At 41.9% G+C, this 26,600-nt stretch overlaps 2 protein-coding genes across 5 annotated transcripts in view; both read left to right on the forward strand.

Moving 5' to 3' along the window:
* Positions 1 to 11,978, forward strand: part of mapre3b (microtubule-associated protein, RP/EB family, member 3b) — a 31,687-nt gene extending 19,709 nt beyond the window's left edge. For 3 of the 4 annotated variants that reach the window (XM_018743494.2, XM_018743495.2, XM_018743496.2), the window contains exons 3-8: positions 6,500 to 6,627; positions 7,533 to 7,678; positions 8,140 to 8,296; positions 9,583 to 9,737; positions 10,169 to 10,321; positions 11,433 to 11,977. In XM_018743494.2, the coding sequence (XP_018599010.1) occupies positions 6,507 to 6,627; positions 7,533 to 7,678; positions 8,140 to 8,296; positions 9,583 to 9,737; positions 10,169 to 10,321; positions 11,433 to 11,501 (801 nt within the window). In that variant the 5' untranslated portion in view covers positions 6,500 to 6,506 and the 3' untranslated portion in view covers positions 11,502 to 11,977. Of the gene's footprint in view, positions 1 to 3,362; positions 3,626 to 6,499; positions 6,628 to 7,532; positions 7,679 to 8,139; positions 8,297 to 9,582; positions 9,738 to 10,168; positions 10,322 to 11,432 lie in introns of those variants that run through there. The other variant, XM_018743493.2, reaches the window with a different exon arrangement.
* A 2,310-nt stretch (positions 11,979 to 14,288) lies between these two features.
* On the forward strand, positions 14,289 to 26,600 carry tmem214 (transmembrane protein 214). The gene is made up of 17 exons (XM_018743478.2): positions 14,289 to 14,580; positions 18,050 to 18,249; positions 18,608 to 18,758; positions 20,123 to 20,257; positions 20,603 to 20,685; positions 21,004 to 21,109; positions 22,149 to 22,230; positions 22,598 to 22,699; positions 22,904 to 23,045; positions 23,152 to 23,243; positions 23,405 to 23,453; positions 23,559 to 23,666; positions 24,085 to 24,202; positions 24,447 to 24,543; positions 24,728 to 24,896; positions 24,973 to 25,124; positions 25,438 to 26,600. Exons 1-17 carry the CDS (start codon positions 14,424 to 14,426, stop codon positions 25,562 to 25,564), a joined length of 2,070 nt encoding a protein of 689 aa, XP_018598994.1. The 5' UTR covers positions 14,289 to 14,423; the 3' UTR covers positions 25,565 to 26,600.

Below are 26,600 nucleotides of genomic sequence, written 5' to 3' on the forward strand. Positions count from 1 at the left end.
GGGACTATAGTCACCCTCTTCATCAGTTAATACCTTCTCACTGCGAATAGGAAAAGTAGTTGCAGTGGATCCTACATATTTGTTTAGTGTAACTAAGTGCTTGTAAGTTAGAGAGGCATGATAAACATGTTGATCGTGTCGGGGCCTTGCATGCCACACTTTTTTTTACTGCTTGATAGTAGAGAAAATCAGTTATGATCAACGAAGCCCCTGGCCAGTAGGCTACCTGAAATTTAAAGGTCTGGAACACCCCCCAGCAGGCGATCCAAGCACTGGTGTCATTCTCAGGGTTCGGGCAGCAGAGCGAGCTGTGGTTGGTATAGGAGGGTCTGAAATGCCCAGTTGATGGCCAAGCATTCCTTCTCAATAGTGCTGTAATGTTGCTTCCTTGATCACAGTTTCTGGGGGCGCACAAAATAAAGCGGTCCTCTTTGCCCACCTCCTAGGAGAGGATAGACTCCAGTCACCTGTCCAGGGTATCTCTTGCTAAAAAGAGACAGAGAAGTCAGGACATGCTAGGACAGGTTCACCACTCCGTGTTTCTTTAATCAAGCAGAGCCCAGCCTGGTTCTCCTCCATCTTGAACCAGATTGGCATTCCCTTTCCACGTAAGGTCCAAATGTGGGTGACTGCCATCTTTTCTTTTTAGGACATACCTGATCCCTGCCCATAAGGAACCCCACATACTGCCCCTTCTAGTCACACAATTTGCTGATGTTTGCTGTGAGCCCAGCCTGTATCTCTGACATCAGGCTTTCCCTCAGGTCTACCAAATTCCTCTGCCAGTCATTACTGCAGGCAACAATGTTATCTTGGTGCGTAGCAGCATAGACCACATGCAGATGGGGGGATCTTGTTGACAAGCCATGAATCATGAATCTCTAACAGAAAAGAGACATATTGAATGTGAACCAAAAGGAGTTGTAAAGGTTCAGATCTCCGTGGAGTTTATGGACAAAGGGATCCGCTGGTACCCTTTTGTTAAGAATGCTCCCGATAAATTTAGTCTCAATGTTGCGCAATGGCACTGCTTCCAGAAGCAGCTCACATAGTATGCACTTGCTAACATAAAGTGGAGTCTCCTTGCGCCTAATTCTAGAGGACTGATGAGGTGCATACCGAGGAGAACGAGTAATTGTATTAGTTCTTCATTAGTGATTGTGTTGTGATTTAATCTGTAGTCTATCATTTAACATGCAAAGACATGGGTAGTTCATTGGCTGGTTGGGGTTCACTATAACTCACTCAAGTTATACTACTTGACTGCTGATGCTGCAGAGGGTTACATCACGAAACTGTTGGATAGGAGAACCCCTTACCTCCTCATCCTGCGGTAAGAGGGGCCCTGTCTTCTAACCATGGCGGCTATAGTTTTTTGCCTCATAACTCAGACCTGACAGCCAGATATTCATGTTCATGCATTTCCCATCTTAATGTATCGCAGTACCTGCAGCAGAAGCAGGTTGTGCTGGATTATGGATTGCTGACAATGGGAATCCAGCAAAATGTGTGTTGATCCCCTTGGAGTAGGTTGTTACCAGGTTGCAGTAGCAGTTTGCCTGGTTGTGGTCAGGCATAATGTGGTTGCTGGGGTCAACTGAGGGGAGGACTGCTCCCACTTCTACAATCTGATTGTTGACACAGTTTACCATAGCACTTGTATCCTGACCCCCTGTCGACTGGAGCCAGCCTTCTTTTCAACTGTAGAACCTGTTGGGGACAGGAATAAGAGAGGTCTAAGGGAGAGAAAGGGCCCCCAGAGGCTTTCTTCTTTTCAGAAGAGCGATGTCCGAGAGAACGTACACCTGACTAAGATTGGGTTGGTATAACAAGGGAAAAGGTGGTCAGAGAGAAGGGGGTTAAAAGAGGTTGGGTCTGGTTGGAGGATTTGATCAGAAGCAACCGCCATGTGATTTCTGACCTGCTGGACTGCCTCCTTCAGAGATGCAGGCTTATGACACCAGACCCAGTTGGCTCTCTTCTTTGGGAGTACAAAAATGAACTGCTCCAGCTCCATGTTTTGGTTCTCAGCCCCCACCTCTGGTTATAGCCACCTGCAGTTGTTAGACAGGGATGAGGAGCTTTGCAACATCTTCATAGCAGTAGCTGTGCAGATATCATCGTAGTAGAGGGCTCCAGTTTGCCACACCGTTGGGACTCATCTGCTAAAGCTTCCCCAAAGAACGATGGGGTTAGGCGAAGATCCCATTCTTTGTTTGGTCATTGGCAGGCCAGGGTGGTGGATTCAAAAGTGTCCCAGAAAGTCTCTGGGTCATCCTCAGGTGACATCTTTCACAGGTGCAATGGGAGAAGCGAGGACACACTCAGGTGTCATTTAGTAAAGTCAGCAGCTCCCTGCAGGCTGCTGTGCTTGCATGGCTTCTTGCGGCTGCTGTGAGGTGATTTGGTGAAGCACGTGGAGCAGACGTGCATCGTCCATGGTGGCCGGCCCTGTCCCAGGCTTCGGCACTACTGTCACTTTCTGCGTCTACACGTCAGCCAGCACCTTTTTATTGTAAGGCAGGGGTTAGGACACTGGGAGCCATTGTATCTAAATGTTTGTTTATTGTATCTTGGAACATGGATGGTCAGGTGGTGTAGTAACCAGCCTGGTAACCATGTTCAGTTGTTTCTGTATGTTTGTTTGTTTTTTTTTTTTTTTGAAATGGCTCTCATTATATACTCTTATTTTGAATGTTGACACTGTTATATCTGTTCAAAATGTTAAGGAGGTGTAAAAATGTAGATTTGGATTATTGCTAAATCTTTATTCACAAAGATTTAATTTTGAGTTCATCAAGAGCTTCTGTAATAATTTTGTGCTTTAAATGTACAAGTACATTATTCATCTACATTACATTACTATTGGCTGACACTTTTCTCTAAAGCAATTTATAGTGTTAATCTACTTTCAGTTATTTACCCATTTGTACAGCTGGGTAATTTTTACTGGAGCAATTTTAAAATAAGTACCTTTCTCAAGGGTATTATAGCTGGAGGCCACACTTGAACCTGCAACCTTTGGATCCAAAGGCAGCAGCTCTAACCGCTATGCTACCAGTTGTCCCATCATCTAGTTTTATAATCTGAACAGACACTAAGAACCTTTCAAAAGGCAAAACGAGAAGAGAAATAACAGAAAGACTGGTGCAATCAATCCATCGATCGTGTTGAATTCACCCCGAAAGACCTCTGGTGTCTCAGCTCACACCTACGTTTGAGCTGGAAGTATTGTATCCTACTTGATTGATGTACCCAGGCCAGGCTCCTCCTGCTAGCCTGCCTTTCCAGTGTGATTATATACAGGCCCTCCCTCTTGGTGTGCCTTTTTAGTGTTCACTGTGCGTAAGCTCCTCCTCCTTCACTGCCTTATCGGTGTGCCAGTGCAGAGGCTTCTCCTCCGACCTGATTCGGTATCGCTGGGTCCGCATCACTTCGGACGGCCGCAGTTTTGCTCAGCTTCAGAGCCCAGGTTCGTTCTGGCTGCTTCTCTCTGGTACAGCATCATGACACCGGGGCCCATGCCGTCACCCCTCCCGTCCTCCTGTGCGACTCGCGATGAGGGCCCCGGCAGCAGGATTGTTCCCTTCCGCAAGCACGCAGCTCGAGAGGAGTGCTCCTACAGGTAGGCCAGGGCCACGCAGGACTCTGCAAGCTACAGTTCTTATGTATTCGCATATGCGTCACTCGCTCATGAATGATAGAGATGGTACCGTTGCAGATGTCCAATGAAAAAAATGTTACACTATCGAATAAGCTGGGTAGGTCTCCTGCAGACTGTCTTGTGCATAAAGTGGTCCTCCTGCATGATATTTTTAGTTTGGCAAATTAAGCTGCTGACATTGAGCACAGATTAGCCATTTATTTAGGAACCAGTGGTTTGTTTTGTATTCACATCACAGTCCTGTTTCATTTGCATAGCTTCAGGGAAACATAAGCAGAGCAGAAGTGCGTAACGCAGCTAAGGCAGTCTCCCCACGGGCCGTCTGTCCATTTTGTCTGTACTCGGGGTCCTTACTGGACTTGTTATATCAACAGTGACACACCGTGTGGCTCATTGTGGTCTGTTCAGAGAACCACATGTTTTCAGTCGGTTATTGGTCGCCGTACTGAATTTCGGAATACGGTATATTGCACTCAGATCTGAGAAAGAATATTTCTGCAACTAAAATGCTAGTAATCAGACATTGTCTATTTCAGACAAATAATGTTAGAATTACTGTTTTGCAGGTTAACGTTGAACTTTTTTAAAACATTCAAGTTCCACTTGCCATTTTATCCCATTAATTACACTGAAGGAGTATCTGTAAGTTTGAAAGAAATGCGTGGGCAAGAAACAGCCCAATATTAAACCACTGTTACTCAGCACAATAAGAAATAAGTTGTGTGTATGGGGGGTTTTTTTGTAAATATAACACGTTTTCAGCAAGAAACGGCCTTCCGGTTCCCATACTCTGCAGCCCATGTGTGTGAGGAGTGGGGTGCCACGGGTCACCAGCAGTGACAATAACACAGAGCAGGGCTGCTGCCGATGGACCTTTCACCGAGACCCTTTTACAGCACCTCGCAATGTGCCTGATGTCCTCACACACACACACACACACGCTCTCTCAGGACTACCACTTTCACATACACTGTAGCCAGAGGACACACTGTGTAGAACCACAAACTGGACATGACCTCATTCAAAAACTTGAGAAATAAGTTTGCAAAGTCTCTCCTATTGAATGGATCATCTTTAGTTGTGACAAGGAGTTAAATGGTTTAAAAAACAAAAATCTATCAGAAATAACTGTGCTGAAGACAGGTTTTACTGTCTTGGTGAGAAGGTAATGGTCATTAAGTGATGCGGAGGAGAGTAGGAAATGACTATATATCTAACAGATGCTGTTTTCATCCAACACATGACCGAGTGAATCACTGACAGGTTAAAGTAAAAGTGGCAACGGTGATTCTCCTAGAATGACATAAGAGGATTGACTTAACAGTCACAGCTCATGGGAGAACCTGGATACTCTTTGACTCAACTTAAAGCCACACACAAGCAGGTCGCTCATTTCTGGTTTTTCCGGTGTTGCTAATAGTTTTTACTTTGTCAGCCGTTATTGACTATTTTCACGACCCTACAGCCGTTTACGATTTCACCTTCGTTAAGAATAATGCGGTTATTGCTTTCCAAACCACTCTTTTGCAGAACATTTACTGTGTGAATTTTATACCCACCTGGCAAAACAGGCCTCATGATTATTGGGTGCAGTGAGTGGGCTAGTGCTGTGCTCAAAGGCAGGCCCTTCGCTGGCTCATGATGACTGTCATTAGTTAATGTGTCATAAAAGCCCAGTTTGCATTGGATACTCTTAAATGCGACACAGCTCCTGGTGACCTCCGAGATTAGCCCGCTCCTGACGGACTGTACTTTCAGGTCACCTACTCTACATGGGGACTTGTAAGGACCGACTGTGATACCGCGGTTACACTCGGTGCATTATGTATCTGGTAGACTCCAGGGTTTCACTTTTTTTTTTATATTGATAGGCCACAGGAGTGTGTTTCTTTTGGTTTGAAATAAAAAGGCATTGCAAATTAAATTAAAGAAAAAAACTTTAAATCGCAATTGTATTACCAATTTTAAACACTGATTACTATTATCTTGTGTATTTTAAATTCTAGACTTGAGTAAAACAGTTGGATTCTTCTTTCATTAGATTGTGAACTTAATGTGACATAATGATGACCTGATGGGTTTCCTGTTGTTCGTCTGTTATAACCTGTTTAGATTAGTTCATCCACAGTTTTACTTCTGGTCATTTCTGAAGCCATTTGTGTTTTTGTCACTTTTGGACGGTGAAGATGATTTTAACATTAGCCTGAATGAAAGTGATACACAGTTTCTGTTAGAACAAGAGTGTTTTCAGTGTTTCATAGCTGAACGTAGCATTTTTGTCGTGATTTCGGGAGATGTCTGGTTTGATCCATACAAGGTGTCCGCAGACTCGCCTGCAACAAGAAAGAATGTAAATATAGTGGGTGGGATTCTGTGTCAGACTAAAGCGAGATATTGTTGATGCACCGCTATGTCTGCCACCTCAGAGCTCCATGGTTATGTGTTCGAATCCAGCTCTGTATCCATGGAGTTTCGAGATGCTAAAGAGTCCACAGGGAGGCCTGCTGAACTCAAGTCCAAATGGGAGGGTCTTTCGCACGACCGCAAAGCCTCTGGCCATATCACACCACATTCACGTGCACCACTGTACTCCACTGCGCTTCCCATGTGAGTTTTGTATGTGGGGACCCTGCTCCACAAGGTCCCTTTTTCCTTTCGCAGTTTTCTGCACCACTGTTTGAGGTGCCCAGAGCTTCAGCGTCATCTCCGACAGCGCCGTCTCATTTGTGGCTCCATCTGGTGGCCACCACGTTCCGCACACACTAACTGCTCACCGTGCCCTTCTCTGCTCGTGTTTGGTGTGACCGCATGTTGGAAATGTGTCTTGCTTTGCAGCTGGGGGATGGCGGTGAATGTGTACGCCACGTCTGTAACCATCGAGAACCTGAGCCGACATGACATGCTGGCCTGGGTCAATGACTCCCTGCAGCTCAACTACACGAAGGTGGAGCAGCTGTGTTCAGGTGGGACTGCCCATAATGCTCTTTGTGACGCTGTTGTACATCTCTCCCACCAAGCCTCAAAGGTGTAAATAAACTGAAGTAAAATCAGGGTTAACAGAGTCCAGATAACTGCAACTGCCAAAGCACAGCTTTCTTTTTTTTTAAAATCTGTAATAAAAAAAAATCTTTCGGACAGTATAGTTGTTCATCTACAGCTTGTTTTTTTTGTGATCCAGTGAGCAGTTTATTTTCTGAAAATTTTCTCCTTTATTACATTTCATGAAAATTAACACCAAATATGCTGCATAATGAAAGAGGACCCACTCTTACAAACATCACAAGAGATCAGTTATAATCACATCACCATACTCCTTTAAAAAAAGAAAATTAACAGCTATTACACGACAGAGAATATTCCTATATATGTGATTCTGATCAACTTTGTTAAATTCAAATTACAAGCTCATAGACAAAAAAAATCATTAAAGGATATAATGGTAAAAAAAGACAGAAAATTGTAATAGATCGTGATCCTGACAGAGAAATAAAGCATCTGGGATGTTGGTGAACCTGTTAAAAAGTGATTATGGTTAAAAAAAAAAAAAAAAGATTAAAACTTGCCGTATATCCCCATCGTAAAGAAAAGCACCCTAAGCCTTAGTTCCCTGTTGTATTTTTCTAGAACTTTGCCATTAACTCTCTCTCAAAACATCCATGTTCCATTATCAATAACTCCTCATTCAGTATAGGGTCTCAGTGGTCCAGAGCCTAATTTAAAGTGTACTGTATGTTGTACAAATTAAATTGGACACCATCCTTGCCTTACGCCCTGTGTTGCCAGGTTAGACTCTGGCTCCCCGCGACCCCATGTGGGACAAGCGGTTCGGACAATGACATGACATGACCATCCTCTTGTCTGTTCATAGGGGCAGCTTACTGTCAGTTTATGGACATGTTGTTTCCTGGCTGTATCCTCCTGAAGAAAGTGAAGTTCCAAGCCAAGCTGGAGCACGAGTACATACACAACTTCAAAGTACTTCAAGCAGCTTTCAAGAAAATGAATGTGGATAAAGTGAGTCTGTTCATTACTACATTTTACCACACATGGACAAGGTTCATTTAGCTTTCTCTGAAGGACCATGAAGTTGTTAATTACTGATACAAAGTGAACCAGTGTAGGACTGTTATTTACTCGTTTTATGCGGTGGTGCAGCAGGTTTGACCGGGTCCTGCTCTCCGGTGGGTCTGGGGTTTGAGTCCTGCTTGGGGTGCCCTGCGATGGCCTGGCGTCCTGTCCTGGGTGTGACCCCTCCCCCTCCAGCCCTGCGCCCTGTGTTGCCGGGTTAGGCTCCGGCTCGCTGCGACCCTGCTTGTCACAAGCAGTTTCAGACTTTGTGTGTGTGTGTGTTTGTTTTCATGTGGCTTATTGTTTTTATGCTTGGTCTGCGCTATAGCAATGAAATGATGTGCTAACAGGAATTGTAGGTCTCTTTGGGTGCAGTTCAATAATGGCGTTTCTTTCTCCACTTTCAGATAATCCCGGTAGAAAAGTTAGTGAAAGGCAAGTTCCAGGACAACTTTGAGTTTGTGCAGTGGTTCAAGAAGTTCTTTGACGCCAATTACGACGGGAAGGAATACGACCCCCTGCTGGCCAGGCAGGGCCAGGAAATAGCCCCGCCCCCCAATCCAGGTGAACACATTTCCCACAAACCCAAGAAACCCTGTGGCGCCCCAGGTAACACGATGTTGCTGGCCCCACTGCATCCATCTTTTCCTGCCACGCTTCGGAATGAGCCATGGCGCTCTGCCTACTGCTCTGTGGTTGACCTGCACTTTACCTCTGCTGCGATCTGTTTGCTGCTGATAACAGCAACAGCCATCCCACCCCAGCCCCATGCTCTGACCAGCTGTGAGGGACCCCACATCACGTGACCTTCACATCAGTTCATTCTACTCTTGGTCCTACTGAAAAACTACTGCCTATTTGCTCCTGGGGCAGCTACATCTTTTACTGTGGTGACGAGGCTAAAGCGAAGCAACCGGTGCTGTAATTTTCTGCTCGTGGCTCTGCTGACTTTGTGCATTAGGGCTATTCAGCTCCTGTCCTAAAGAGTTGAGTCCATCACGTTTTTGGGAAAGGATCTTGGAAAAGGGAGTGAAATTAGAGAAACTACACGGAATTCGGAGGTTTGCTGGCTCCTAGTTTGACGGTTTAGGGCTGTAGCTGAGTAGCCTTCGCTTACTTGCCACATCACTCACAATATTCTCTCATTGACATTACTGTACACGTCAAATGTACCATGTTGTGAGGAACAAAATTTGTTTTTGAGACTAATTAAGACAGAACAAACGATTCCGTATGAAATACTGCAGTGTGGATCTTTTGTGGCTTTTGTCAGACTGGCCGTGTTTGACCCGAAGGGATTTGCAGAATGCAGCTTGACGTACCATCCATGTGTTAATGAACATTAGGACTAACAATGTGAAAAAGGCGCTTTGATAACGTTAAATCTTGTCTCAGGCAATTCACAAACAGGAAAAACAAGGTGACATTTGGGTTTTATCCTAGGCTTAAATATTCACTGTGTGGTAGCTCTTTAGGAGTCTCGGATGTAAACTTCCTGAGATTTTATGCAACTTTTTCCATCTGGCCTGCTCCGAATGCTTCGTATTGTGTACATCAACACACGCGAAATTAGACGGCTGCTTTTCACATGAATGTGGCATTACTGTGCATAGTCATTTCTATAATTCCACCATGCTTCATCCCTTTACACAACAAACTGACAGGGAATAAAGGAGGATATAGTTCATGCAGTCTGTCACCCTGCTCCTTGGGCTCGTCCCCAACACACTCTGCTCACTACCGTGTTTTTACAGCATGCTGTAGAGCTGAGCATTTTGTCTCTGTCCTTGATTTGTCTGTGATGCAGTGGCGATGAGCTGCTGAGTAACCCTTGGCTTTCTGCGCTCCAGTACCCCAGAGGACATCCCCAACGGTGCCCAAAAACGTGCCGACGCCCCCCAGGGCTGTCAACAACACCTTGTCTGTCAGCACGAGGAAGAACCCGCCTGCTTCCCGGAACGGTGGCAGTGAAGCCGATGCTCAGATCATGGAGCTCAACCAACAGGTAGGAGAATAAGAAGGTTCAGAAGATGGAATTCTGCATGAGACAAGGGCCTGCTGCTGTTCTTCACACAAAGAGGAAACTACTATTTGAGTTCATGTTGGATATCATTTAGACTCTACGCTCTGTAGGTGTCAATAACAGTAAAATATTTCAGGAACCAGTTCCCTAAAGTCTCCACGGAATTATAATTTTTAACTTTCATTCTCAAGTGTTTTGTGGTAAAATATAAATCACCGGGTAAAGCAGATTAATCTGTTTTTTTTTCCATGTGTCCAAAGGTTCATTGTGTGAACTAAGTGTGTTTTAGAGACAGTAGGGTGGCAGATAAGTAATTAATAGTTGAAGTGTTCTTTTCTGGGGCCTGTGAAATAACTATTGTCTATGTTGGAGTGGAAATAAAGTTGTCTCCTTTCTACTTTTTCCCCTGTAAGCTATTGGACCTGAAGCTGACGGTGGAGGGACTAGAGAAAGAGAGGGATTTCTACTTCAGCAAGTTGCGCGACATTGAGCTCATCTGTCAGGAGCACGAAAGTGAAAACAATCCCATTCTGGCCAGGATCATTGACATTCTCTACGCTACAGAGGTAGCGGTCTTGCCTCTGCCCTGGTGTTTCCAAGCTATCCTGTCACACATGGTTTGTGTGTGTGTGTGTGTGTGTGTGTGTGTGTGTGTGTGTACGTACTTTAGCTTGTATTAATTGCTTATCTCAGTCAGGGTTGTGCACATCAGGAGCCTATCCTGGAAGCACAGGATGCTGGGCTAGTCAGGGTACACCCTGGCCAGGACACCAGTCTATTGTAGGATAGCTGTATGTACAAACATTCATTGTCATATACACACACATACTATGGACATGTAGATTCCCCAGTTCTTTGGACTGTGAGAGGAAAGCAGAGCAGCTAGAGGAAACCCAAGGAAACCCAAGGAAACTCCACACTGATTGAGCCAGATTCAAACCTATGCCTCAACAATCCCCATTCCATGAGACGGAAGTGGTATCTCTTGTACCACTCTACCGCCCATATACTGTATAAACACGTGTATGTGTATGTATATATACACACACACAGATAGACAACAGTGTTGTTTATTATTAAGATGTTACAGCAGTTTCTTGAAGACTACCTCAATGGGACAGTCATACTCATGTGAAACATTGCTAAACATTGATAAAATACTTTATTTCACTTAACTATATTGAGTTTAGTAACCTCTTCATTCTTTTCCCACATCTCTGCATACTTTGTTCATGAAATGGAACACCTCAACATGTCTTCACTCATACGGTTACTACGGGTAATGTTGGTACAATTAGATATATTGCATTGTTTCCTGTACAGTACATGAGCTTCTGCAAAATCATCATAAGCTGAAACGTTTGGTGGGCCAAACCTACTGCGCAACATTTTGGCATCACAGTGAAAACTGAACGACATGCCATGGTGTAAAATGTGGGCTGTTTATTTTTGGCTTTTTAATTCCTGTTCATCTCAACCATTAACATGCTGCCCCTCCACTTCTCTCCAACACACATCAGCAGCTTTGTCACAGGGATCTTTTCAGCTCAACACATACATTACCTTTTATCAGCATACACATAACTTACATGTCATAAAATGCAAATGCATAAGATGCAAAAACACTGCATAGCTTTAGAGTTTGCAGAGTATTTACTAATTTTTACTGCATTTCAGGAAGGCTTTGCACCACCAGAAGACGATGACATTGACGGGCAACCGCACGAGGACCAGGACGAATACTGAAGCCTCCTTCTCTTCCTCACTCGACCCATCTCAGTTTCTCCCCTCCTCTCTTTGCCCTTGAACTTCCTGCTCACACTTGCACTGCTCTCGTCTCCATCTCTCTGACTTCTTCCCCTGGCTGTCCACATGTGCAGTGTACTGACTGACATCCAACAGCCTTTTGACGCCCCCCTCACCCAGGCAGTTGCAAATTAGCAGTAGTGACTAATCCAAAACATTTCTGCACGATTTAAAACTGAGAATGAGCAAACCAGTGCAATATTAGTGCAGTAAGATATTGTACTAAGCTGTAAATATTTTCACGAGAAGAGATTCTGGGTCATTTGGTCCCTTAATAGGGTTGCTGTTTCGCCTGCATTTTTGGGCCTGATTTGAACCAATTTCCAGATTTTTTGCATTTTACCATCTCTAGACTAGGCCTGGTTTATGGCTCATTCCATCGACTCTCGGCGTAGCTTTTCAGCATCAAAATCCGCTGAATTTGAGCTCTCAAAATGATTTCATTGATACATTTAAATGCTTTAAGGTTAATTGGTTTAAAATATTTTTTTAATTATTTAATTATTTTAAATTTAGTATGAGGCTTGATTCTGTTGGGTTTTTTTTTTTTTTTTTTGATTTCTGTTGATTTAGGAGGAATAGTATAAAGGGAAAAATATATGCAATGGTAACTAACGAGAAGGCAACTGAAAGTTTTCAGAATGTAATTTTGCTTTGACCTGCATACCTAGATTTGCTTTTGAATGATATAGATGAACAGTGGAGGATTAATATATTTTTTTAACTACTTACATTTGCTCCAGAGTCAGCAGTTGATGGTACTTCATTGCTAATGACCAATTTGAATTTCTCGATGGAAAGGACTAATGCCTCATTTTTACTGTAGACTGAGTACAGCAGTGCATCATTTTTGAGCATAGCTGTGAAATGTATTTATTGCAAAGAAAAGGCCAGTAGAAGGTCAGATGTGAAGTGGCCATTATATATATATATATTTAAAATGTTATTATTTTACAAACCAGCAAATATTGAGAAGAAAAGTAACTTTGTAGCATCATGGGCTTTTAGCTGCTATTTTTATTTTTGGTTTCTTTTTTTATATTGTACAACTTTAATTACCACACAAGTTTTGATTTGAATTTGCAAGGCAGATCAACTGAAACTTGCTGTTCAAATAAGGCTGAAGTCTGAATCAAGAATCAAGAATTCAACTTGCATATTTGTAGGCATCACAGATCCAGCGCCTCATGCTGCTTTTAGATAGCAGCTCGGCAGTCTTTCCCTTGCACATACCAGCTTCAAAGTCACATCAACTGTCCGGTTCAAACACTTTGGCCATAACAATCTTGTGCAAAGCTTTCATCTGTTCTGAGTTTTATTAAGTAAAATAAACTTGTGGAGAAATGCACCTGTTTATTCTCTTGCATATAGCCATTTTAATTTGTGTTTATGCTATGCTTATTTCAGTCTGCCTTCAAAGTGCTTTGACCAGACCTCTTATTTGGACCTGCTTTCGATACCACTTATACCTCTGTTCATGGTAAACCTTCCTGAATCAGGAAGCAAAGGACAGAGAAAGGAGCACATCCTGAATGGGATGCCAGTCCATCATGGCAGTCACGCACACTTCTCTTGCAGAAGATGATTTTCAGAGCAGAACTGCCTGAATTGGAGACATGGGGTGAATACTGGAACATACTTAAATCACCTTATGTCTGCAATAACCTATGTAGTATTAAAAATCAATCAATAGGTTGAGTAGTTCATTTTATGATTTTTTTTTTTTTTTTAAATCTTACCTCTCCATCACAGGGATTTTTATTTACAATTAAATGCTGATTTACAACATGTCTTTTTAAATAGGACTTTGTCCACTACATTTATGCTCCCTGGATAAATGTACAGGAAACATCGATGCTTGTCCAGTACCCAGTTTGATTTCATGGATGGTAGTTTAAATATTTATTATGCACATAGAAAAATTACTACATGATGTAATTAAAATAGAATGCTTGCATTATATTGCCTTTACATCTATTAATTTAATAGACCTTTATCTCTGAAGGGTACAAGGGTACTTGTGCTACATAAAAGAGCATTCAACAAATGAAGAGCTAATTAGATAGGCACAATGATCAAAGCACAGTATATATATTGCTGGCACTGATTTCTCAAGTAGGTGCCTGAAGAAGTGACATTCTGAATTCAAATAGAGATGATCATGGCAGAGCTCGAAATACCCAACAAAATGTGTAACTATTTGAATTTGTCATTTCAAACTACTGTACTTTATTCAGTGAACACCCCAGTGCAAACATGTAAATGAACCACGTGAACCGTTGTCTTCATGTTGCTGCCCAGTTATGAATGATCAAATTTTCTAGTTGTTTAATGTTTCCTCTGCCGCTCTATTTCCTATGATGCTTCTGAAAATGTATGTGTGTGTGTGTGTGTGTGTGTGCTTGACTGTTGCAGAGCTATTCCTCCCACAGCCCAAAGAAAGGCCTTCAGGTGACCTGGTGACCCTCGTAAATTCCCTGTGTCAGTGTGTGCTACTCTGCAATGGAATGGCATCCCGTCCATAGTAGTGTACCCCTCCTGGCCTGGCGCCTAGTGACTCGGCTAAAACTACCGACATTTATATACACACTGCACTACATAAAGTTCAGCCCTAACACTGACGCACTAAATGCGCATTACAGCCGCTGACAGCTTCACGCTACCGGGTCTTTCCGGTTAGATATAGTCGGGCTCGCGCCGCACGGAAACCAACGGCTGCGCCTCTCCAGCGGGCACGCGTCTCTTAGTGACGTCACCTCAACAGGGAGACGTGGCGTTTAAATCGTAACGCGGAGTCGCTCAGACTTTTTCCATTCTTATAACCGTTGAACGTAGGCGGTCGAGGGACACGGTCCACACGCGATGGCTTCGGCTGCGAGCAATGGTTCGGCGGGCAAATGGGAAGTGGTAAAGAAAGGGAAGAAACAGAGCGGAGGAGGAGGGAAGAGTCAGCAGGACAAGAAGAGCGGCGGGAGGAAGGCGCTGAGCGAGTCCAACCTGCCGAGGATCGACCCCGCGCGTGAGTCACAGTGCTTAGCTTAGCGTGTAGCATAGCCACTAGCATATCACTTAGCACCTATCTTAGACCTCATTAGCTCAACTAGTGTAGCATTAGAACAGCTTGCAAAGTAGTTAGCAACGGTCCGTACTTCATGCACAGCAAGCCGTTTCCAACCTTTCACAACGTAGCTAGCTAGCAGCTAATTACTACCGACGCTAGATAACCGGCTAGCTTTGCTGTAGCAGCTCGTTGGCTTGGTTACGTAGCAGGATACTGTTGTAGATCTCGTTGGTGTTGTCATTATAAACTAAGTGAGCCACCCCCCCCCGACAGAGGATTTGGGACTTGGAGGCGAGTACTGAATCAATGTCCTGCTGTTGGTGGTGCTGTGCTTCGCGAGGCTGCGGGGAAGTGTGAGGGCTGAGCGCGAGCGGCGGCTCGTGGTTTGCTGCTGGGTACATGTAACACGGTCCACCGTATTCTCCATAATTCAGACATAATTAATTCTTTGTCACAGATCAAATGGGCTCCAACTTGGAGTCCAAGGTCCACGTCCGTTCGCACTCTTCCACTGTGCGTCTTATCTTACTTCGCGGAGGTGTTTATCCAAGTGACTTGTGTTTGACCTATTCGAAAGTGTGTTTTTGCTGTGGTAAATCAGGGTGAGAACCTCACTCAAGGCTACAGTATTACTGTCAGGGAGTGGGTTGGAAAAGCAGTGCTCAGTTTACAAGCCCAGGTGTGCATCACCCTTAACTTGTGACACCTGACGTGTCCTGATCATCATCATGTGTAACCGTCCTTCTCCTTGGCTTCTTGATGTTGTCAGAGACTGCACTACACACACAGTTTGTACTGAACATCATGGCAGCCAGTGACACTAATGCTCTGCCTTTTACAGTGTCTTGTCACATGTAAACAAACATCACTGCAGATTGCCTGCCTAGCCTGGGTCAGTCAGCCCCAGTATTTGGTGAATTGGCAGAAAGAGTCTCTCTTTCTCCTCCTCCTCTTACCGCCGCCACCTTGGTTGCCTTCACACAAGAATTCTCACTAGATTCAGTCTTCTGATTGTCTGCTACTTTAGAACTGCTGCCTTTGGGCCCAAAGGTTGCAGCTTCGAACCTTGCCTCTGGCCGTATTAGCCTTCAGCAAGGTACTTACCTTAAATTGCTCCGGTAAAAAATTATCCATTGTATTGATTGGTAAATAATTATAGGTACATTAACACTGTAAATTGCTTTGGGAAAAAAGCATCTGAAATGAATAAATGTAAAGAAGTAGGGCTTGAACCAGCAACCTTTAGTGTACAAATTGTTGCCCTTAGCTTTTGTAGGTGTGTGTCTGTGTAATATCTATGAACAAAGGCAACTGGACTTGTATAAGTTTTTCTTAAACATTTCACCACTCCTCCAAGTGGCTTCTTCAGTTCTAAAAGAGTGGTGGGGAGTTTAGGTTTTTAACTTGGAACATCTGTGGGTGGAGCCCACTTGAGACTCACATGACTGGGGTCTATTAACGACCCAACAGTCACCTGCAATTCGAGGATGTTGTTCAAATTAACCTGGGTGGTGTCCTGTTTTTCCACAATTAGCGGTACTCTAACGACCCATTAATGGCCAGAAACTCCAGACTCGAGGTGTAAGTGGGTGTGAAACTTTCTGGGGACAGATGCTAAGATTGTGTTACACGTGGCTAAGTTGTCTCAGTCCGCCTCCCCTGTTCAGAGAGGGGTTTTCCAATTCTACATAGATGGCTTCCTTCACTCCTCTTTCAAACCATCTGTCTTCTCTGGCTAAAATATGCACCTTGTTGTCCTCAAAAGAGTGTCCCTTTTCCTTCAGGTGTAGGTGGACTGCTGAGTCCTGACCTGAAGAACTGGCTCTCCTGTGTTGAGCCACACGTTTATGAAGGGTGCTTCCTGTAAAAGAGTTCAGGACTCTACTCTCTATATCTCCAATATAAAGATTGGCCACTATAGGTGACACTGGTGACCCCATCGCACAGCTGTGTCTTTGCCTGTAGAAACCCCCATTAAATTGAAAGCAGGTGGTAGTTAGGCAAAGGTCTAGCAAGACCCAAATGTGGTCTGGGGTGAGGTTGGTTCTGTTGGCCAGAGTGTTGTCCTGTAGTTGTCTTTTCCTTACCACTCTTGTTGCTTCCAGGGTAACAACACCAGCAGTTTAAATACAGCATCTAGCATTTTATGTTCAGTTTTTGTGGTCAAATGCCTTATTGGTGAAACCTCTGTACATGTTAAATTCCTGTAATTTCCTATTAAATACATCACATGACAGTTCAACGGATCTTAGCTGATTTAAAAATATCACATTTGGAAAATTCCCAGGATAAATGAAAATCACGAGGGTTCACCGCAAGCTGTGGGTAGCTGTTGAGTAAAGTCTGTTGTTCATCAGACTTACTTGTTTTATAAACTAAAGATTTACAGTTTAATGTATTTATTCTTTTGCATCTTCATTAGGATGGCACAAAGGGAATAAAATGAATAGGTGCGCCAAGCTTTTTTGTTCAAGAAGCATTTTGATTAATATTCCATCTAAGATTGAATGGCAAGATCACATTACCAACATGCAAGAATTACTAGTAAACAAATGTGTGCATGTAGATATGTTTAGATCTTTGTGGTTTTCCAGAATGTGAAAAAGGTCAATATTCATTCCTCTCTCTAAGCAATGTCCATGTTAAACATTTTTTTTTTTTCTTTTTAAAGAAGGGAGGGGGGCAATAAATCACTTCACAGATGCTCTAACATTTCTGGACAGTAGAGCTTCCTTACAGGAAGGGCAGACATTTGATTTCCCCCCCCCCCCTTAGTTGTGTTCTTTCAACTTGAATTTTTTTTTTTTTTTTTTTTTTTTTTTTTTTTTTTTTTTTTTTTAAAAACGAGTAGGGTGTAACTTGACAGCTGTCGTGCTCAGACAGCCCTGTGTGCATGTGTATGTGAGGCACTTGAAGGCAGAAGCCATCTACCAAATTCCAGTTCACACTTAGTTCAGTTCAGGCTTCATCTGGACTTGACTTAATCTAATAAATCAATTTAATTTGAAAGAAATCTGTTGAACATAATTAATTGCTTAGTTATTATCAATATATCATAAATGTAGCTTGTGCTTGAAAGTGTTATAGGCTGATCAAAGGGCCATGAATATCTTGCTTTTAGTCTTGGACCAGAAATCGTAAAGTATTATCAAGTTTTGTTAGGGCAAAGGAAATAATGTCTCCTCTTCATTATGTTGAACTTTCTGCTAAATTGCATGCCCTTGTTTTTGTGTAACACTTACCATGACATGAACTTTCAGGGTCCTGGGGATTTTTTTTTTTTGTGCATTTTGTTGCAAGATGAAGGAATTGTTGCCAGATGCCACTGTACTGATGACATGCCCACTGGGGTGGGGAGGTTTCTGTTAGCCTTTATAAACAGTTAGCCTTTCTGACACCTTCTTTCCTCCTTTCCATTGGATGACAGAACCCTTGAAGATGTCTGAGACCATCTATGAGGGTTTTGAGAAGATGGGGAAGAAGCAGAACAAAGAGCAGGTTCCTCCCGCTCCACCCCCAGAGCAGCAGCAGAAGTCCAGTGCAGGCAAGCAGCCCAAAAAGTCCCCAGCAAATGGTGCAGGACAGAAACCAGCACAGTTCAAATCACTGGAGGAGGCTTTGAAAGCTGTGAGTCCATTTGGGTTTCGCCTCTCTGGATCTGTTGTCTCACTTATGCCATAGTAATCAGAACTTCTTTCTCTAAGGTGCAAGTCTTAGTTGAACAGAGTGGTTTCTAGTTTGTAGAAAAAATAGCTTATGTAAAGTAGATGTGAGGTTTCACTTGTCTGCTTCATGTGTACTAGTAATCTCCAGCAATTCATATTGGGATCTACAGTATTTAATTACATATCCAAATATTTTTATCTTTTAGAGAAACTTTTGAAATCCAGTTTCAAAAGCAGTTTTTTTTAAATAAGATTTGTTTGTTTTGGGGACACAGTACTGGAAAGCAGAATTGAGCAGTTTGCTTTTCTGGCTTCCACAGCTCGATGTATCTGAGCTTCAGCAGCAACTGGAGAAGAGTCAGAACCTTTTTCCAGAGAACCCCTCAGTATGGGTGAAGGACCTGGCTGGATACCTCAACTACAAGCTTCAGGCCCCAGAGATGGAGCCTACGCTGAGTAACCACTCCTACGGTCAGTCATCTGTTCACCGTAGAGCTTGAATAGCATAAAATATCATCTTTGTTTTTCATAATCAACCTGTCTGTATTTTTCCGGTAAACCTTGTGTTGTGGCATGCTTGATGTCTGTACAGTTGCAACAGCTTTGTCCTGCTTTTCATTAATCTAAAATGCTGCCTTGATGCAACCTTTTTTTGAAAAGGTTTTCGATTCCTTGACAAATATTCATGCAGTGGTTAAAGGTGACGGTGTACGTAGTTCCTTGTTGTGCCCAATTACCAGTTTATTGCCCCTGGTGAGTGATTGAGGCTGATGCAGAGCATACTACTGTCTGTTTAGAAAATGCTTATTTGGGTAAAGCTTTCTGAGCTGCTGCTTGGAGTTATTTTAGGCTTCTGCAAGTCAGAAGTCATGGAATATGAACAAATCTTACATGGAGTAAAATGGGCGATGCTGGCCTTTGAATAAAAAGCATAACTAAAACCAGTACTTGGAAATTCACACCATTTGTTTATAATTTATTTTTTTATTCCCCTTCCTCTCTCAATCTAAATGAATATTTGAACTTCCCATGATGTTAGAGAGTTAAACTGTGTAAGCATTCCCATAAGGTCTGCTGAATTACTCTGACGTGACAGTGATTGGATGAGTTTTATACAACTGGCATATGGCTGTGTAGTCGAAAGAAGATGCAGGTTACACTTTTTTGTATAAAGGGATATTAACAATAGGATTTTGTTTGATTTAAAAATACATACTCAAAACAGGAAAGATGTTACGCAGATACAAAAATAGGTGCACAATACCACAGTGGTTTTTCTACCACTTGTTTCTGATTAGCAGAAAGTCTTTTTTTCCTTCTAAAGATTCTTGTAATATGCACAAAATGTTTAAATATAAGTAGCATTAACAACTTGCATTTTTTCATTTGTGTTTTTTGTGAAAACTTTTCTTGTATGTGACAGTAACAGAATTTTAGTGTTACAGATCTTGTTGAATTCATATTTAAGTAAACTTAATGTTTGTTTTCATATCTCCTCTAGTAGTATCTTCCACCTATTTCAATAAATCCTTCAATGGGGAATTTGTGTGTGACTGATAATGTAGAAAACTAGCTTCAGTTTTAATTATTAAATGTAAACATTTTCAATAAAAGCATGGAAAAGGTTAAAAGGATTTTATGCTACATATGGATGCTGTGTTTATATTCTAAATCATATTACATTAAGTCAAATGGGATCAGCTTTTATCCATCCCAAAAAATGTTTTCATTCTGAAGAGGTCTTAAAAATGCACTTAGTACATGCCTGTATTTTCACCACTGTCAGGCATTTAAAGCATTCACTGACCCTGCAATTTATTTTGTTTTTTGGGCAGACTACCCTTTCTGTGTGGTTAGCAAGGAGCTGAGGAGCACCATTAAGAGTCTGCTGGGCCGCTGCAGCGACACACTGCCGGACTTCTTCGACCACTGTATTTACACAATGCTGCGTGAGCTGGACAAACCTGCAGGTGTGCTTCTCTTTGTGAAAAGGGGGGTGGTGGAGCTGGGATTGCAACATTTTTGGACAGCAAACCAAGGACATAGTTTTTCAGCTGTAGGAGGTACAGCTCCTCCCATATTCCCAAGTCCTGGTTGTGTTTCAGAGTTTAAAGGAAAATAAGGTCAAGTATAGTTTAGTGCCATAGTTCAAGCTTGACTTCTGTCAGTGACACATTCTGAGTGGATGACATAAACTTTCACTGTTCTGGTAAGGAAGTTGGGGAGGGAGATATGAGAACACTGCATTGTGCAGGCCACACTCTCCCCTTTGCAGTGCTGTGCTGTCCTCTCAAGTGTCATTTTTGCTTTGGCAGGTGAGCCCTTGCATGGCTACAGGATCTGCATTCAGGCCATATTGCTGGACAAGCCCAAAATAGCAACATTGAACTTGGCCAATGTGAGTGGAAGCTGATGCAGGCAGAGAACCTGGGAGATAGTTATGTGGGGTCTTCATGTGTAATCGGTCAGAATAGATTGCTTTTATTAACAAATGTTTAAGAATTGACTGCTTGATTTGATTTTTGTAAAGGTTCACAGACATTGAAGTGCAATCTGCATATTCATGTGGTCTAAGAGATATAAAGTGTTTTCCTTCCAAATCTGGAATTTATGGCAGAATTTACTTAATTGCCCTTCTAAGGCTGCACATTAAAAATGTTTTGGCATGAATATTTAAAGTTGAAGGTAAGGTGTAAACACTTGTCTTCTATCTCAGTATCTGGAGCTGCTGAGGTCTCATCAGAACCGACCAGTTAAGTGTCTAACCATTATGTGGGCTCTGGGCCAGGCGGGCTTCTCGGACCTCAGCCAGGGACTCAAAGGCAAGTGGCAACTGCTGAGAAAGGGGGGACAATAGCCTCTGAAAATAATTCCTGTATGATTGGGACAATTGTGATAAAGGGATTTTATGGATTACTTGGTTAACTATGGTGATTTTAATAATGGATAGCTATATATATTTGCTCCTTTTAATATCACCTAGTTATGCAGTTGCTTTAATTTGTCATGTAAAATGGATTTTGCTAGACAGCCATTTGCTTTTAAGTTTTCTGTATGGGTTTTAGTGGGGCGCGGTGGCGCAGTGGGTTGGACCGCAGTCCTGCTCTCCGGTGGGTCTGGGGTTCAAGTCCCGCTTGGGGTGCCTTGCGACGGACTGGCGTCCCGTCCTGGGTGTGTCCCCTCCCTCTCTCCAGCCTTACGCCCTGTGTTGCCGGGTAGGCTCCGGTTCCCCGTGACCCCGTATGGGACAAGCGGTTCTGAAAGTGTGTGTGTGTGTGTGTGTGTGTGTGTGTGTGTATATGGGTATGGGTTTTATGTATTTTTTTTTTTTTTTAAAAAGTGCCAACAAATGTCTCCAGGCATTGATGGACAGTTTCACTATGTTTACCATAATTTTACAGAAACTAAACAGGAAAAACCAGGGCTGCACACACCTACATAAACTATGTTAATGTACCAGTGTATCCTTCTGTTGCTTTGAAGAATGACAAACTTCTGCATGTGCTCTTTTGGACCATACTGACATCTTAAACTGCTGCTGAAATAGAGGTGTGATTTCTGCAACATGTTCTTGTAGTGGACTTTCACAGTACCAGATGAACTTCAAGACTTGAAGGGTTTCTTGGCAATCATTGTGTGAAAATCAACTCAAAACTGGTGTCCTTCTATGCAAAATGCTGTTAACTCTTGTTAATTTCTGTTATGCGATGAAAATGTTGCCAAGAACTAAGTACTTTAATTCCAAGAAGGGACTACTTGATATCCTCATGCTGGTGTTTGGAGGACACATTTTAAAAGATTCCCTTTGTTTACCGCAACTGAACATTTGAAGTAATGGTATTTTTTTTTCAACTCTTTCAGTGTGGCTTGGCATCATGCTTCCAGTGCTGGGCATTAAAACCCTCTCCTCCTACGCCATTGCATATTTGGAAAGACTTCTCATGTGAGTTTGGAGGGGGAAGCACTCAGTGCCTGTGCATGTAGTTGCCCTGCTTTTCATCTGTCCAGTTGATATGTTTTCATTGTGTATTTTGTCTTCAGCCTTCAACACATAGTCATTAAGGCTTCCTGCATCGCTTGTCTCTTTCTTCATGTTATGTAGCTTGTCAGCACATTTTGTTCACTTGCATGAAAGGAAAGTGACCTTGCGCAACATATAGAATTATTTCTGGTTTTGCTCAGTTGGTTCATTTTTTTCAATAGGACAGATGGAAGTTCTAGCTTTGTGCGTGCCATTTTGAAACATGGCACGCAAACTGGAAGAGTGCCGATGTGAATCGCCACATTTCATGTTGAAATCTAATTCTTAGGTTACATGCCAATTTAACCAAAGGCTTTGGAATAATGGGGCCAAAGGAGTTTTTCCCCCTCTTGGACTTTGCCTACATGCCGAAAAATGCACTTTCTCCCAGGTAACTTCATCAATCAGGTTATTGAAATGTCATTGATGAAAAGTCAATTTTTATCAAGGGATGACATTGTGTGCCATTGCAGATGAAATTTTTTTTTTTAACATTTGGATGTAATTTTAGATTTACTTGAGTATTCCGAACTTAAAAAAAAAAAGGAAAAAAAAACAATATTGGACTATACTTGAAGCCTGAATTCTTTGTTAGCCTGCAGGAGCAGCTGAGACGGCTATACCCCAGGCTGAAAGTACTAGCTTTTGGAGCCAAGCCCGAGTGCACATTGCACACTTACTTCCCCTCCTTCCTGTCGAGAGCTACACCACACTGCCCTGACGAAATGAAGCGAGAGGTGAGTTGCTAATTTTTGCTTGTGCAAATGTTGTGGGACTGTTAGTTTTAAAAGGCTTTTTATTTTGCTGTGCGGCATTGTCTTCATCACATTGGTGTCTCTTCAGCTCCTGAACAGCATGACAGAATGTCTGTCACTGGACCCCCAGAGCTTGGGTGTATGGAGACAGCTATACACAAAACATCTCTCTCAGTCAAGGTAAGGACTCAATGGTTTCTGAGGGGCTTACCAGGAATTATGGGTGTGTCATCACTATGCCTCAGTGCAAGAGGTCCAGTGACAAATTTGGTTTAAATTGGTTGTTGATGTGTGATCTAACTTTTTTTTTTTTTTTTTTTTTTTTTTTTGTCTCCCCGCAGCCTTCTTTTAGATAGTCTGTTTAAATCCTGGAACACTTTGCCACCAAAGGTCTGCTGTTTCACAGTTTATTACAGAAGTATTTAAAAAAACATCAGTTACAATAAATTGCCAGATGTTAATCCATTGATATTGGTTTTGAATGTGTGTTAATAGCTTCGTAAGAATCTTCAAGAAACAATCCAGTCCTTCAAAATGACCAATGAAGAAATGAAGAGCTCTGGAAGTTCTCAAGAGGTGATGGAATGCAATGCTCTATGCAGTGTAAGTTCTGAATTTTAACTTTACTGTCACATAACCAAATGTCTTGGACTATTTCAATAATTTACAAATGACTTTCATTTATTTTTGTTTTCCTGCTTTTGGGGAATACTTAAGGGAAAGACTATCATTCATGTGCAGATTATTTTTTTTTTTTTTTTTTTTTTTTTTTTTTTTTTTTTATTATATATAAATACTTTTGTGTTGAGCCTTTACTTATTAAATGGTATTTAATGTTTTCCTTGTACACCTGGGTATTTTACTGAAAAGTTCAGGTTAAATTCTTGCTAAGGTTTACTACTACAGGTCTTTCTCCTGGGACTTAAGCTGCCATTGTTAAGGTTTCAGCTTTTTGCTCAATGTGCCCTTATATGGTTAGGAAATCTTTAATGGGCCAAACAACTGATTTTGTAATGTGCAGAAACTACAGCTGAAGATGAAGGGGCGGGGGTTCCCATGGATTCGCTTGTTGCTTGCCATGATGGTCTTTGCTGCGGGCTTCATTGTCCATGATATCAGATCACAAGGGTCATTCAAAGGTCAGTATCAAGTTGGTTCAAAAGAATTCTTTCCCTCTGGTTGCATTTTAATTTGTGGTAATAATACCATCACGGTGCTATAGTATTAAACTTCCACTGATCAAATCATTCCCTAATGTGACTGGATGTCCATGTCATATTAGAGCAATATTCTTAAACTTGCTTTATTGGATCTTTGTGTGTAAAACTATCCATTTCACAATGTAATGACATTCATTAACTTTGAACTCAATCTGTTTTATAGCTTCTACCACTGCACAGTACCTGCAGAACTCTGGGTTGATGCCTGTCTTTCAACAGGCCTGGAGTCACATTTCACACTACTCGCAGAAAGGAATCAGGTTTGTGGCAACAGTGTTGCTAAAGTAAAGTTGAAATGGCACTGAACTGGTACAGAATATTGCAAATTTTGGGATTGTCATTTCTACGGTTACGTGTTAAATTGCAGCTTAAGTAGCCGAAATTATGCAAAAGCACGCATATTTTATTCATTGTGAGACTCATTCAGTATTGTTTTTCTTTCAGTTGGCTTGAGAAAAATGCCCCATATTACTATTCTGAGGCAGTTACTACTGTGGGACCAGTTTTGGAAGTTGTATGGGAAAAGACCAAGATTGTGTTTGCCTTCATTGCTGAACAGTGTTCAGACTTGATCCTGTGGGTTAAGGAAAATGCTCCACGTTTCGTTGAATGGGTAAGTCAAGTAATATACCACTGTTATAGATATACCACAAAATGATTTCATTTTAATACTTTTTTTCTTTTCCTAGCTTAATGCTAATATCCCAGAGAGTGTGTTCCATTTTGCTGAATATTTGAAGGAGCTCCTGTTGTTTATACATCAGAACTATGTTTTGCCAGTTGTGATGTATATTAAAGTTTCATTGGAACAAGCTTGGAAAAATTTTGTAGATTCTTGCAAGTAAGTACAATCTTTTTTGTGTTTTTTTAAACTATGGTTTTCTTTCTGCTAGATGCCTTATCAGCTAATCGATTTGTATTTTTTTCTTATGCACTCCATTTGTGAGGTGGGAAATTTGACATGTATTTACATACTTTAAAGGAATATACTCACTCCAAAGCTTTGTAAAATGCTGTTTCACAGGGAAGGTTGTAAAATTGTGGACTTGAACATCAGTACATTTCTACTTCAAAAAATTGTTCATATTTATAACTTTACATTAAAAAAAAGTTCCTTGCATTTGTTGTATCTTATCAACTGTATCTTATTGCAGTGGAGAGGTTTCCTTACCCTGTGTTCAGAACCACGTGATATCCATCACCAATTCAACCTGGACTTTTCTGCAGGATACCACTCTTGCCATTAAAAACTGGGCTGTTGAACTTTTGTCCAGACCTTGAAGGGTCCACAAGACACTGAAACTCAGAGACTGGGTTTACTTTTCTAAACAAGGACTAAAACCACCTGCGCTTTTTAAATGATTACAGAAAGGACCTTTTGTGAGGAAAATGGAGCAGGCACATGTAATTTTTTTTTCTCTTTTTTTTTTTTTTTTGGCATGTAATTTTATACCACTTATTTTCTACCGACAGTCTTAATCACTTTTGGGTGCACAGACAATTTTCCTTTTTTATATAGACATCCAGGTTTTTCAAATACCAGTGTTATTTTAAACTGAATTGCCAAAATGGGAACAAACTGGATGAATTATACCAGCTTCCTATGATTACACAAAATAGTTTGCTTTTAGCATTTTGGATTGATGCAACAATATAGTGAATGAAGATATGATTCCAAGATGGAGGAAAAACCTGCTGGACTGTGAAAGTATATGCAATCTGAGAGCAATGCTACCCATTGTTCTTGGCAAGGAATCCTAATGGGTGTTAACATTTATTGAGATGTGAACTAACAGGAGGTTTCCCTGGTCACCTTTGAACCAGGTTGCCTTGATTAGATTCCCCCCCCCATTTATACAGAGAGCACTGGACTATGGATTACTACTGCTGCTTACTATTTAATGTGTATCTACTTGAACATCAAGTATTTGCTGTTGTAGGGCGGTTCAGTGATAATTTACCTACCTCTGTGCAATTTGATAGATTTAGGCTTGTGCTTTTTCCCCAGTCCTTATGTACAGCAGTCTGAGCATCCTTTATGCCCTAGTCCACAGTCCACACCTACTCTGTCACAGCCTACTCTACCACACTTGGAGGAGTTGGCAATCGGCGGTTCTCACAGCTTTGAGATGTTAATTCCCAGGCTTCACAGATTGTTGGATGAAGCTATTCTTGGAATAAACCTTAAAATTTGGAAACTACTCTGAAATGGTGACAGTTTACTTTTAGTATGTAATAAGTTTATAAATAAACACTCTTCTGCCCTTTTCTCATGTATAACTGCTGCGTTCTGTTGTCGAAACCAGTGTCTGCAGCC

This window comes from Scleropages formosus, chromosome 1 (genome assembly GCF_900964775.1).
Source record: "Scleropages formosus chromosome 1, fSclFor1.1, whole genome shotgun sequence".
NCBI lineage: Eukaryota > Metazoa > Chordata > Actinopteri > Osteoglossiformes > Osteoglossidae > Scleropages > Scleropages formosus.

Bases quoted from the DNA above. Each gene is read 5' to 3' on its own strand.
- tmem214 (XM_018743478.2), top strand. From the start codon at position 14,424: ATGGCTTCGGCTGCGAGCAATGGTTCGGCGGGCAAATGGGAAGTGGTA. The intron at 20,258-20,602 runs GTGTGCTTCTCT...TTGCTTTGGCAG, and splicing joins TGAGCTGGACAAACCTGCAG to GTGAGCCCTTGCATGGCTAC. The intron at 21,110-22,148 runs GCAAGTGGCAAC...CAACTCTTTCAG, and splicing joins CCTCAGCCAGGGACTCAAAG to TGTGGCTTGGCATCATGCTT.